General features: G+C 38.6%; 1 protein-coding gene across 16 annotated transcripts in view; it reads left to right on the top strand.

Moving 5' to 3' along the window:
• TCF4 (transcription factor 4) overlaps nucleotides 1-14,586 on the top strand; it is a 315,108-nt gene that overhangs the window by 269,964 nt on the left and 30,558 nt on the right. For 15 of the 16 annotated variants that reach the window (XM_073343585.1, XM_073343588.1, XM_073343590.1 and 12 more), the window contains 3 exons: nucleotides 9,420-9,487; nucleotides 10,858-10,936; nucleotides 14,210-14,286. In XM_073343585.1, coding sequence (XP_073199686.1) covers nucleotides 9,420-9,487; nucleotides 10,858-10,936; nucleotides 14,210-14,286 — 224 coding nt within the window. The remainder of the gene's footprint in view (nucleotides 1-9,419; nucleotides 9,488-10,857; nucleotides 10,937-14,209; nucleotides 14,287-14,586) is intronic. The other variant, XM_073343592.1, reaches the window with a different exon arrangement.

Raw genomic sequence — 14,586 nt, 5'->3', positions numbered from 1 at the left:
TTGAAGTCGATGGAAAGTCAAATTTTATTGAATTAAGCTCCCCCTTTAATTGCATACAGTTCCTTGTGAACTGATACTTCACTCAATATATTTTAATGTTCATCCCCTTCAATTTTTTATTTGATTTCCACACAGTGTGGTAGAAATCAGTGATGGCAGCATGTTTGTGTAATAAGAAGAGAGCCTTCTTTTCTGAAGTTACTGATATTTTTGTAACAACCTCTGTAAATTAATAGCATACATCTGTATACTTTCTTAAATATTTGGCATATTCTGGTTCAGACTTAAATACAGGAAATAAAGAAATATTGGCTTGCCTGTATCACAAAGAACAAATAAAGCTAATTAAATACTTGGTAACTAGGGAACACATAGTTTGACACATGTTTCAGATTACACACATGATTCTGTATAAAATGACTTTAAGCAGGACTAATGCAGTAAGAATGGAGGGTGAGTTCAAGTATTAACACATGGGCATCATATTTTTCAAGGTCTCTAAACAAAGGAAAAATTTAATAGTCTCTTCTTCATTTGTCACTGTCTGAGATAATTGTATCCCTTTACAGTATAGGATTTCTGTGCTCAATCTTCCCATTCCATTGAGAAGTCTTATTTTACAATGTGTTCCTTGCTTTTTTGTGAGTGTGACATGCAAAAATCATTATCTCACAAAAAGTCTGATAGCAGCAGTTTTAATGCATGGAACGTCTGTGCCTGGTTTTGTGATAGCCTTAAAGATAACAATATAGGGGCTCAGAACATTTGGGGAATGGAATATGAATATATTTCATTTTGAGTCCAGTCTTCAGGCCCTAAGCAGACGGTTTCTGAAATGGGCACCCATACTCACATTGACTAGTAATTTACTACTGGAGCAGGTCAAAATTTTCTAAATTTAAAAATTACAACTAACATATTTGATGAAAATTGAATTTTTGACTAAAGCCCTAAAAATTTGCTATAAAATATTTTCAGACTTTTTAACCATCTGTACTTACTATGTGGCTAGTCCCATTGGGCTACCTAGCAAAATCGGATCCTCAAGGGATTTTTGTTGTGTTTAATGTCCAGCAAGTGCTTGAGTATCCCTAAAACATATTCTTGAAGGCAAACAGAACTATTTATTGCTAGTAAATTCCATATATCTGGAAGAGACACTTTTGTAATTAATATTATTTGTGCACCTAAGATCAGCTATATTCAGAAGAAGACCTGTGATCTTTTTGAACAGCATTGAGTAAAAGAAATTTTCTGAATAGAATACATGACAACATTGACTAGAAGTGATGTTTAACCCTATGCATAGTATTGCCAATGTGTTTTTCAAAGGTCCTGAGCTATGCAATTTTTAAGCAACCAGTTATTAAGATAGATTTAATATAGTATATGCAAAAGATTACTTCAGAATATCTGTCTGATTCATGTATTAATCCTCCTTGCTACTTTGACTTCTAATGACATGTTTTTATTACATGATGCATTGCAATATACAGTTTTGTAACAGAAATTTTGTGTGTGTTTCCCCTTAAGACCTTGGTTTCACAGTAATTTTGCTATTAGAGCAGTCACATAATACTGCGTTTTATTTTTTTACAAGATTGTAAAGCTTCCAGATATAGTGAAATGATGTACAGTCACATAGCTCAAGAGGAATATGAATTTTTTCCAATAATGTCAATATTTCATAGTTTGGGAAGTCCATCAACTATAAATATCGAGTTGAGCTAAGATTTCCTTCTACACAAAATCATAACTTCCATTCTACCTTCATATTAAGTACTGTCCAATCAAAAAGAGCATGGTTTTATAAGTTTGGTTTCTAGTGTAAGAAGTCTGGATATTTTAATGGAATGCTTTATTATAGATGTGCATCCAGTGTCCTGTCAGTTATATTGACTAGGTGTTCTAGATTTAATTATAGCTATTGAGATACAGGTGCCTGGGAATTTATTCAAAGAATTCAAGATTTTCAATCTGAATCACAGGAGTTAGAAATGGAAAAGAACTACTTCATCATCTTGTACATCCCACTGCCCATACAGGATTGTTCCTACAGGAGCTTGCTGAGAGGTTTCTAAGGAGTTAAATGTAACATTGGATATATATATATACTCCGGACCCTCGCTAGAACCCGAGATTTGGGATCCATGTGTGGTACTGCGTTATAGCGGGGACCATGTTAAAATGAATTGCAATTAAAGTAATTAAATTTGGGATCCATGGCCGCGACCGCGTTCTATGCGAATTCTCGCTATATAGATGCGCCCTCTAGCGAGGGTCCGGTGTATTCTTCAGAATAGTTGGGAACCCACACCATGAATCCATCCGTCACTGGGTTAGAAAAAGCCTTTCATATTCTCTTTATTATATTAGCAGAGGTATGTTAAGTAGAAGTATAGCTCAAAATTAGAGCAATAATATTTGCTATTCATTTTCAAATCGAGTTGTAAAGTAGAGGAGTCCTAAGCTTCCAAGCAGGCATTTTCTCCTTCATCCCACCTAAACTTGGTCACAGTATCAAAGGAGCTCTGCCTCCCTCAAACAGAGAGTCAAAAGCCATGGCCTATAGCATTTCCATCAATCTCTTCAGCCTCTCAGACTGCAATAGCACCAGCTTCCTACCAATCTAGGCAATGGCCTTTATTGCTGGCAGGGCAAGGAAACACCAGTGAAGTTGTGCTGTCACTTAGCAATCTATTAGCAACTTACATGCATGTTAGGGCTGCATGCTGAGATTGATATTTGTATTCAAATCAGTCTAATTTGGGGAAAATAAGAACTGGCTCAATTTTTTGTCCATCATGCTAACTGAATCTAACCCTTTATTCAGGTTCAGAGTCATTTAACTATTTCCGCCAGTGAAGCCCAGACAACAAATATTTCAAACAAACCATCCTCCTCTAAAGTTCAGGGAGAGCCTCCTACCATCCTCGGGTCTCAGGTGTCCAGAATGCCTTCATCCTCTGGGCCTATTAATGATTATAGACACCTAGCAACAACAGTAACACTAAACACTAAAATTGAAAGCTTTGTGAAGGTACTCGTGCCTTCCATCACACGTCATTCCTCCTCCTTGTCATTCTGCTACCTTTACATCCACGTTTCTACCCCTGTACTGACCATCCCAGTCTGATTTGACTAAGGCTACACGTGCACTACAAACTAGGGGTGGGATTCCCCTGCTGGTGTACCCCTACTTGTGTAGCTCATAACTACGCTGCTGTTTATACTCATGCAAGCTTGATTAGAGGTAGTGTATAGATATGTGAGCAGGGGAATCCTTGTCTGGCTATGCCAAAAGAAGGACAGGAGACATTTGACGTGGTGGTTTAATCAGGCTGCAATGTTGTTATTAGATGTCTGGGACTACCCGGCAGATAAAAGTGTGCAGTGCAGGTAACCCCGTGTTTATTCTGTAATTACCAAAAGGGCTTTTACCAGCTCCCCCTCTTTTTCCATCCAGGTCCCTCAATCAAATCCATTGCTGGGACTATACCATACCTCAGGGGCTCCCACCAGCTTCCCCTCTTTTTCCCTCCAGATCCCTCCAACAAATCCATTGCTGGGACCTTACCATCCATCACCAGCCCCCTCGTAGGAGGGTTAAGGTGGGCTATTAGAATGGGGGGTTGGCTCCTTGCCATACCAATCATAGGAATCCCCAACTGGCCCCGGTTCGTTCCTTTAATGAACACCTCTTTCTTAAGTCCTTCTGCTTTAGTCTTGGTCCATGTAAAAAGGAAGGTTTTAGATGCCGAGCTGCCCTTTTAAACCCTGCATTCCCAGGGGATGAGTCAGCAACCACGCTGTCCCCTTTTTGCAGCAGTTTTCATCTCTCTGCCCCCCGCCCCTGCCAAACACCCATGCCCCGCTTAAATGTGCAGGGCGATCACATCCCTAGTTCACAGTGTGGATGTAGCCTAAATATACGAGAGAGTGTGTGTTTTGGGCACTCTCAGGTATACACTGGTACTACCAATAAATACGAGCATTAATTTACGTTCCAATGAATATTAGAAAAATGTATGCACTCTAAAGCTTGTACACTCATTAAGATGGAGTTGGAGGTGTAAGGATGAAAACAGGGGCATAAGGATAAGCATTCCCTGTCTTCTTCCCCCTGCTTTCCCATTTAGAGCAGGAGCTTGTCTTATTTGTATGAGGTGCTTTGTTTTGTTTTGTTTTCTAACAGAAAGCATTCTTGACCAAGTGTGGCTTTATTCTGCTAGATTAGGGCAGTACTTTTAGTTTTGGATCCACATATAAATGAATCAGCCCCAGTGTTTGTTTCCCAAAATGTCTGGGAAAACACATTCTTAAGGGAATTTTTCTTTTCCACCCAAAGCATAGCCCTAGTGCACCTCCTTATTTTTCATATAGCGTTCTTCTGTGTAAGGCACCACTTAAGATACCAGTGGTGGTTCTTTACAAAAGTTGGAGTTACATTCCAGTTGTTTAAGCATCCCAATTTCATTGCATAACAAAACAAATAAGCCTACCTCATGTATATCTTCAATGTATAATTAATTATATGTAATATATTAAATTGTTAATAATTACTTTATATTTTAATGAATGAAAAAGGAGTAAAGAGAAAGAACAATAATGCAGGTCACCTGCTTATCTGGGATGCCATGAGTTAACTGCTCCTTTCCTCTTGTACAATTTGGTGTCTGTCCTACATCTAGAGATTGTCAAAACAATCTCTGTGGGCTTGGTCCTTTTACCCCTGAAGTCCATGGGGCTCAGTGTGCTAAGCAGACCCCCAGCTGCTGTCAGACCATAGACCATACTGAACCTCTTATTAGGACCTTATGTACTCCTAAAGAAATTAGCCATATCTGTTTTCACTTACTCCCTTAAGGCTAGAGATCTTCTTGTCACCCACAATTTTCAGTCAGCACTTACATCATCATAACAGCTAAACGAAAGATTAGTTTACATTTAAATAAAATACTAATTTATTTGAGAAATAGAAAGAAATACACAATAGGCCCATTTATTTAGAGTAATCTCAGGTCTGGTCTACACCTAACACTTAGGTCAACTTAGTTACGTTGCTCAAGGGTGTGAATTTTGCACACCGCTGAGCAATGTAGTTAAACCAACATAAACCCTATATTAGACACCACTAGGGTGACAGGGGAGTTCTTCTGTTGACCTAGGTACCACCTGTCAAAGATTTACTACAGTGGGGGAAGAAATCCTTCCATCACTGTAGCAAGTGTCTATACTACAGCAATGTAGCTACCAGGCTACAGTTGTTCCACTGTAGCAGTTGTAGTGTACACACATCATATTTACTCTCAGACTATGAAATCTTCTCTTTCAGGAACACATCCGAGTTCAAAGTCTGGATGTGTCCAGTTTGATCTCTAGGGCAGAGTTATCTGTCAGTTCCCTTAGCTTGTTCACTTCCTCTACTATCTCTCACAGCTGCTAGTCTTCAAAGTTCTTGCATGTAGTATATAGCGGGAATTCCTTTGTTCTTAGCAATAAGTAGTGTAATATTGAGAACTTTGTCAGAGTTTTGTATCTGTATATGCAACCTTAATCTGAATCACTGGGTTAAATTCTCCTAAAGAATCTGAATAGTATATTGTGGCTCTGAGTATATTGTGGCTCTCCTTATATGCAAACGGTTCTTTGCGGTTAACAAATGGGATTTCTACACATGGGGAGACAGCAAACTATTGGAGTTCATATTCTCTGTGAAGATATGAAACAAGAGTTTCTCATTGCCTTTTTTTGAAATAGAGAATCACTTCCTTTAAAACAAAAAAATCCAGAAAGAAAGAACAGAGTATTTAGGGTTTGATTTGTTTTATAGTTCACTTTCTGAAATATGTGACTCAGTGTCTAGATGTCAGTCTGAAATTATTCAAGTTACAAACTTTTAGGTTAGAATTTACAGCATTTACATTACATTACTTAAACATTTATCTCTAATTAACACTAGGTCTTCTATTTCTTTGACTTTACATTTTTTGTTATTATCGGTGAGTGTAAAAACTTCCTACTTTCCACTGTGATTCAGAGGAATAAATCATAAAACTTTGTATTTTTTTGCAGACCTAATTTCAAACTAAGCTGAGATCACAAATAAACTACTGTTGGCCTATAAGCTTACTTTTCCCATGTACAATAATGAGTAAAAATATTACCAAAAAATAAAGCAAGCAAGAATGTATGTGCAAGCAACACTATAGAAACATTTCTAAATTAATTTAATCTAAATCTCCTTCAGCTAAAGACATTAGCCCTTGAAAAGGGCTTTAACATTGGGGAAAACATTCAGATATATCTGAGTTAACATTTCATGTGTATTTCTTACCTTTTTTTGAACACTTGCTAATTACCAGAGCTGTATTTTTTGGTACTGCAGTGATAGAGGCAGAGCTGTCACTATGCTCTTATACACTGAGATACAGAGCAGTTCCTTCTCACTTGATATTCACTTACCTAGTCAAGTTAAAATATACAAGCTATGATATTCCCACTTTAATTATACCTTCCATGTTGTAAAAGAAAAATAGACTCAAAATACTGTTCTTGTTCACACCAAGTACTCTTTTTTTTCCTGGAAGCGATTTCAGTACAGAAAGAGGTTCAACCTCTTGGTGGCAGAAACAACTCCTCTGATGATAGAGGGAGCCATGTAGAGTGCTTTCAAGTTTTGTAGTGGAGTCAGGTTACATGACAAGGAAGTAAGTATCAACATTTTTCATTGGGAGCGCTTGTGCCTCCAGTTGGGTAGAGGAGATCTTTTTCTGGTGGAGAAGCCGCACTTCATAAGGGAGATTAAGCATCACAAATTGGGGCTGATGCTCGTGTTTGATGCAGGAAGTCTTCACTTTTGTGATCTTGCTGCTCGTGGGAGGGTGAAAAGATCCATCCTCTCTTGCCCCACAAAACCTAGGCTACAGCAGATTGCTGATGGTACACAATATCCAATGCATATCTAGTTTAAAATGAAGGTTTACTCCCCTAATGCCCTTCTGTACCTCTTATTTACTCCTTCAGGGAAGTCATGATTATGGCATATTTACTCATGATGCAATCATCATGATCAGTTTTTGTCATGCCACAGTTGTTTCCCTAGGTGTGAGATTTGACGTCATAAATACATGTTGATGACTTCACTGAATAAGCAAGCAACGGGAGTGAGTGTGAGGCAAAGTTCCAAAAATTTGCAATGCTATCTCTGTTTTGTTTAAATATCCCCTTTTTCTCACGTTTCCTCTAATATGAAAGTTTATCTTTAACCATCAGATTTATGTATGGTGCATGAGTTTAAAATTGCTCTATTGTGTTTTTTAGAGGATTTCTTACTTTGCTGCTTTACTGATAGTTGCCCACCTTTCATAGTAGAGCAGTGTAGATGCAAACACATTTCAACTATTGCAAATACTTAGAGTTTTAAAACTTGTGCTACCTATTTTATCTATCTGGCATAATGACTAAATGCATATCCCATACATTTTCTAGTACAAGTCTGTAAGTTCCCTTCCATTATGTGGGATGAGGGGAACCAATGGACATGAAACTGAGCAGAGGATGCATGAGGAAAGCAGTGTCTCTACATCATGTAGCCTATGAAAGTCCCTCTAGTGGTATGACACACCACTGGAGATCTGTGAGATTGAAAAGGATGGCACTGGAGGGATCCTTTGAAGCATGATCACCTTCTAACCTGATAGAATTCCAATGGGAAGTTTGTGCTGAAGTTAATGCTAGAGAGGCTAGGGTGCAGGCATGATGGCAGAGCCAATGACCATAGAACTGAGGTAACCATTACTCCTGGGGAAATTCTGCGGCACTGCAGCGCAGCAGAAAAATACCCCCAACCCCCGCAGATTCCTTTTGCTTCCATGCAAAAAATGGCTTCTGTGGGGAAGCAAAGAGAAGCTGCACCAGTACTCCCTCAGCAGCTCAGATGCATCCTTTGGGCAGCTGGCAAGAGAGGTAAATCACTGAGGGGAGGACAGAGACGGAGTTCCCCCTCCCCCTTCCCTGCACAGAACAGCCGGGGCTGGGCATGCTATGTGGGTGGAGCAGCGTTATGAGGCAGTGAATGAGGCTGTTTGCAGAAACGCTGCTTAATTTCTTGCAGAAGTTTGAAGATATGTAGCGAATGAGGGAGTGAAGAAAATGTCTGGTGTCACAGTTAAGGCAGTTGAATGCTGCTCTGAAGAATTGGATTCTATTCTTGCCCATGCCACATAGTTCCTATGTGATGCTAGTCCACTCACTTAAATCAGATTTTCCACAGTGGTCATTAATTGTGTGTTCCTTATTTTCTGGGTCTGATTTTTAGAAGTGCTGAGCACTCACAGCTGTTGTTAAAGTACACTGACTTTCAGAGTTTTGTTTTGAACATATGTGCCATATAATGCTAAGTACACTGAAAACGCAGGTACTTTTGACTTTTATCTCTCTATTCCTCAGTTCCTCTTCTGTAAAATGGGGATAATACTCCCTCATCTCACAGGAGCATTGTAAAAATAAATTTATTAGTATGTGTGAAGCATTCTGATATTGCAGTGATGAATGCCGTCGAAAATCCCACGAGGAAATTAATAATTCTTTCTTCAGAGCAAGATCTAATAGCCTGCAGTAAACAAGGCAAAGGGCCACACATTGAATGAAGAGAAAACAAAATCAATAGCTGCTCGTTAAGTGAGTAATGTCCAGCCTGTGCACTGAATGAGGCAGAAATACTGTGGGAAAAATAGTACGTGATCATGTAATTAAAGACTGTTATCATAATCCATATGCATTAAGGGGCCAAATTACAGTTGCACAGGCAACCTTAATTCAGGAATTTCCTAGCTTCTGAGTGCTTGATTTTGCAACCATAATGTTTTTAATGCAATTGTTTTGCATGTAATGTGTATATACAGCATTTATACTTTTTTAAGAAGTGCTTTGGGATTCTTGAAGAAGAAAGGTGCTGTGAAGTGCCATAATGTATTTATTTGGAATGATTTAGAATGTAAATATGGTAAGCTTTCATTGGTAGAAAATATGATTCTTTATTAGAGGGTAAAGAAAAGCAGCCATATTTGAGCACAAGGCTGCATATTACATTGGCTTATCTGGTTATGAACTTCATATATTTGACTATTCTTTACCATTGACTGCCATTCATTGAGAAAACATAAAGCCGTATGGTCAAGTAGTATCAAATATGCAGTATATTTTAAAACCCCCAAAGATGTCAAGTTTATATTTTGTCACCAAAATCGTAATATGAATATGTTTGATATCTACCTTAGCAAACAAATTGATGGCAATTAAAGATTAATGTGATGTAATTAGCATTATAATGCAATTAAATTATGACTAAGTGGACCAGGAATAGAAAACTCAGATGTCTCACAGCCTGTTTTTACACTCAATCTTTTGTTTTTCAGCAAACAGAGGAAGTGGGGCAGCAGGCAGCTCACAGACTGGTGATGCACTGGGGAAAGCACTTGCCTCTGTAAGGAAATATTTACTTTGGTTTACACGTTTACCATTTTTGAAGTGTGAACTTTAATCAACAATGGATGCCTGGATTTTAAGAAGATGAACAGCAAACAGGAGAGATTTGATCTCAGAGGTCATCAGCTTTGAGTTACTATCAGTTGAAATATTTAATGATCAATGTGAAATTATGTTTAAAAAAAGTTTTAGAGTTAATTTTATAACAGAAAAGAAATTAATGACTGGAAATCTTATACCATTCTTGGGCACTTAATGACTAGGAGCCATGTCCTTCAATCTTTCACACACTTCACTTATCAAAAACAATGGGAGGGAGGTTGTCTAAAAATCAGTGGTAGATTTAGTTCTGTGTTATCAAATGATCTGTAAACAGAATTCATCTAGATTTTCTTTTGCTTTCAGATTTTATATTTTCCACCCTAGTTTCCATCTATTCCATTACAGTGGTCGCCATTAAAAAGTCAGCATTAACCAGCAGCTGCCTCACAGTGGTCCCTGAGGTATATGGCACATTTCGTGTTCTAAGTAAAGGGAAATAGTGCTGCACCTCCATTATCACTGTGCAGTTACTGTTGCATGTGTTGACTTTCTAATAAGGACCAATGTAAATTATTTTCTGGGCAGAGTGGGTTCCACTGAGTTCTCATGAGAGTTAATTTTTTTGCATATTCTGCAGATGTTTCATTAAAAAGACGAAAAAATAAGACAATAGGTTGCCCGGAATGACAGATACAGTACAGAATCCACTTTTAAATGATTCCTGGTATATGGCATACATGATTAACAGGGGCAATCCCCATTGTGCAGATTCAGTGTACTGCATATCACCGACTCTAAGCAGCAGTTAAATGGCACACCCCACCCATTCAAGTCGTACACCTGGTCTTGTCTTATCATAGTTATTGACAAGTGGTCTGTGGTGTTTGCTGTTATAAATTACCCGCTGTGCAGCTATGCTGTTCGTTGTTCCCTTTGATCTATTTGGGCTGCTAAAGGATTTAATTTTACATAGTATAATTTTCAGAAATGTAAGGCTTTGTACAATGCTCATTCTTAAAGCAATCTGTGAAATAAAAACGTACACTCCCACCATCATGTACCTTAAAGAGCCTGTAGCAATCAGAACCATCTCTTAATTGGCAACTGTCTGTTTCCATCAAGATGTCTCAGTTAATAGAATTCTAGTGTTTGGCTTCCTACATCTAATACAGTTTTGTCTTTATTTAAAAAAAAGTTAAGATGAAAGTAATAGGCTTTATAACCTGTCCTGCTTTCATTTAAATGGACTGAATGCATAAGAATTCCATATTTCTTTCTGCATCAGTTTGTGATGGCTTTAGATTAATTCTTTATCATCTTTTAAAGATCTATTCTCCAGATCACACCAACAACAGCTTTTCATCAAATCCTTCAACTCCTGTTGGTTCTCCCCCTTCTCTCTCAGGTATTGTTATTACAATTCTATTTTACTGAACATTTCAACATATTTTTGGTAGGAGGTATTTAAATAAACTCCTGCTGTAACTGGATGTGTGATTTACATCCAGACAATAGCATCAGGCTATTTTCTTATAAATACAACGCCCATATAGGCCAACTATTGTACTCACTGAGATGAATGGAAATACTTTATAAAAGACATATTTTGGTCAACACGAAGAGAGGGTCATAATGACTTTTAAATAGATGCCTTTACCTGCTGCAAAAAAAGCAGTGTTAATAGACACCCATATTCTGTCCCCAGGCAACCCCCATAAACCCTTGTGCAGATTGTTCCTAATGTTCCGAGAGAGGGTAGACATGTGTAAGGATTTAGACCACACCTCCTAGCTCACAGGCCAGGCCACTTTGTGAAAGGAGTTGCCAAGATTTTACACAGTAGTCTTTTTGTACCTTTTGGGGGAACCATATTCCCTCAGTCATTCTGTTTGCCATGAGTTTTCTCTCAGGGTATGTCTGCCCAGCAAAGAAAAACCAGTGGCTGACCCATGCCAGCTGACTCAAGCTTATGCAGCATGGGCTGCAGTGCTGTTTCATTAGTGTGTAGACTTCCAGGCTCAGGCTGAAGCTCGGGCTCTAGGACCCTTTGTGTTGGTAGGGTCCCAGAGCTCAGGCTCAAGCCCGAGTCTAGACGGATATGAAACAGCCCCACAAGCCCAAATTAGCTGGCACAGGCCAGCTGCAGGTTTTTCTTTGTTGTGTAGACAAAGACCTCAGGGTCCTAAGCAAAGTGCCTGCCAGAACTTGGCCCGTAAAATGTGGCTGTGTGCAAAGAACCATAGTAAGCTTAACTCATTTATAGTACACGGTGATAATGAGGATGTCCTTATTCTAAAGATACAGATATTTTGATGGTATAGTTTTATTTCTAAATAACCCTAGTAGCTGAATTTTCAGTGTGGGAGGCGTATATTAGCACTAGTGAAGGGCTAAGCTGAAAAGGTTCAGAGGTAGTTAAGTTCTAATGAGCATCAGAAATTGTAGACACCTATATGAAGCTAATTCAGGTTATATGAACCTTTGAGACTTTCCCACAAGAGCCTTAAATACTCCCTCACCATATAACTATCTGAGAGGCTCTTGATCTAACCTACCTATCTTAGCTTCTTGGGGGAGTCAGCACTGGATCTGTTTCAGTGCTGATCAGGCATCCTGCTCCCGCCTTTGGTCCTGTGAGACCAAGGAATTCATATGGGTGGGTCCTGTCAATCTCACTTAGACATGTTAAAAGACACTGTAGTTTATACTCCTGAGTGTAGCACAGTATTGTTAAATCCTGGAGTAAGAATGATCTGTCCCTCAAGGAGATTATCCCTTTCTCCAGAACTGCTAGATCTTATATGCTCTGAGGTTTCACAGTGCTTCAACAATCTTGGAGGCACAAACCCCAAAGTACTTTTTGAAGAGACAAGATTCCAGTGAAAGGGTTAATGGGAGTGAGAAGTGGGCTGGCCAGCCAACAACTGAAGGCAAGCTTTGTCTGAAGAAAGTTAGCAGGTCCCCAAACTTTTCCTTGATGAGAAAAGTTCCCCTGGAGAGGGGTAGGAAGCCCTTCCTCAAGAACACCTGCCATTGAAAGTGAGGTATTGTGGTTGTGGTAATATTAATCAAACATGTCTCCCAAAAATGCACCAAGGGGGAGGGGGGACTGCTGCCTTTCTCCAACATCAGGCCTTCTTTGGGGATTGGCTAGCTCCTTGACCAGCCCCCTCCCCATCCTGGAGTAAGACCCAATGAAGGGTTTAGGAGGACAACAGACAGTCCTTATTTGTCTGAACCAGTCCCTGTCCCTAGACAGCACCCTATGTGATACATTTCTTTTAGGGGACTTTACCATCATTTCCGTCTTGTACTATAAAGAAAAGATTTGAGTTGAAGTTGAGGAAAGCAATCATATGTTAAGCAATATAGATTGAATTTCTTTCCAGAAAGTTTACTTGATAAATAGAAAGATCCAAGGGTCAAAGTCAACACAAATAAGTGACATATATTCAAAGGAGAACTGAACTGTTTATGCTTCACGATATAGTGGGCCAGTCAGAAACAATATGAAAGTCCTGATTGTCTTTCATTGTCCTATTCAATGATGTGGCAAAGTCACAAGTTAAAGACAGTGAAAATCTATGGAGACCAGAATTCGGTGGCGAATGTGCCAGATATAATCAAATTTAACACCATTTTGTCAATATGGCATACTGAGAGGCTAGAAAAGGCCACGAGATCAATCTAAGGTTTAGAAGGCCTGCCCTTCTAAACCCAGTAAATGCCACTTAACTTCAATTTTAAGATTAAAACCCTAATAGCTCCACCTTGAATTCCCAGCCTCGTTTCATAAGAGCATTCAAAAGATTATATGTTTTAGACAAAAAAGAACTAACAATACAAACGATCTGATCATAGTGCCATAAACACAACCTTCTGGGGAAAATATTTGAACCAATATTTCTGTCCTCAAGTCTAGTGTGCCCCTTTAATAGTGACACATCTTTGTTTAAAAGAAATGATATTGCAAAAGTTGAAACCTTATATATTTCACACTTAAACCTTCAGCAGAAACAGATTTGCTTCAACAGATGTAAACTAATATAAACCAAGAGTTTTGCTGTTAGCTCCTTTTAAGTTCTGTAAGTGCAAAATAATATCATCTGCCTTAAGAAAGTGCAAATCTTAGCAGTTAAATGAGAGCATCTGTAGAATGACAAGTTGTAACTGAATTTAGAGTTAGATATTCGTACAGTGCTATTGTTTTTTAATCCTGTTTCTTAAAAAAAAACAAACCCAAATCCATTAGTTTGGTGATTGAATGATTTGTTCAGTGGCATCAAATATGTCTTGAACCACAGCTAGGATAATGGGCTAGTATGTGCTGGATTTACATAGAAGTCTAGCAATCCCCTCTTAGCACTTCTGAAAATGCTACTTCTCCTTTTACTAGTGAGACATTTCCTTCTGCTGGAGCCTTTCTTAGGTACAGCTGCCGAATCAATAAAAACCTCTATGTTAGGAATCAGCCTGGGGCAACTTTGTGGCCTGCGTCTCCGTGCTTCGCTACAAAAATACCTTTTTTTTTCATCCATGTATATTTTGGAAGTTGTCCATATGTCTGCCCTATAGTCTATCTGGAAAACAGCATTTACATGTCTACAAAACCGTCCAGAAAGTTTGAAAGACATTTTTGTTTGCATAGTTCTAATGGTAATTCCCATTTTACTATTAGCAGGCACAGCTGTTTGGTCTAGAAATGGAGGGCAAGCATCATCATCTCCCAATTATGAAGGTCCCTTACACTCTTTGGTATGTTTTGATTAGAGACCTCCTCTGCCTCAGTATTTTCCATGCTGTTCTTTCCATTTTTCATCCACACTTCTCACACAGGTTTGCATTTTGTTAGTGATTACTGTGCCCTTGGATGTTTACACTATTTGATTGTTGCTAAGTTAGTAACGTGAGGGCCCAATCCTTTGATTTGTGATATTTTGATATTAACTGTTATTGACTAGGATGTCGTGTTTGATAATGTATTGTTGAAACATTCCAGAATGAAAAAAGATAATTACAAAAGGAGGGATTTGGTTACAGCCAGGAGGGATTGCT

Source organism: Lepidochelys kempii, chromosome 5 (genome assembly GCF_965140265.1).
Source record: "Lepidochelys kempii isolate rLepKem1 chromosome 5, rLepKem1.hap2, whole genome shotgun sequence".
Classification (NCBI taxonomy): domain Eukaryota; kingdom Metazoa; phylum Chordata; order Testudines; family Cheloniidae; genus Lepidochelys; species Lepidochelys kempii.
The sequence above is the reverse complement of the archived record's forward strand: the minus strand, read 5'-3'. Positions and strand labels throughout refer to the sequence as shown.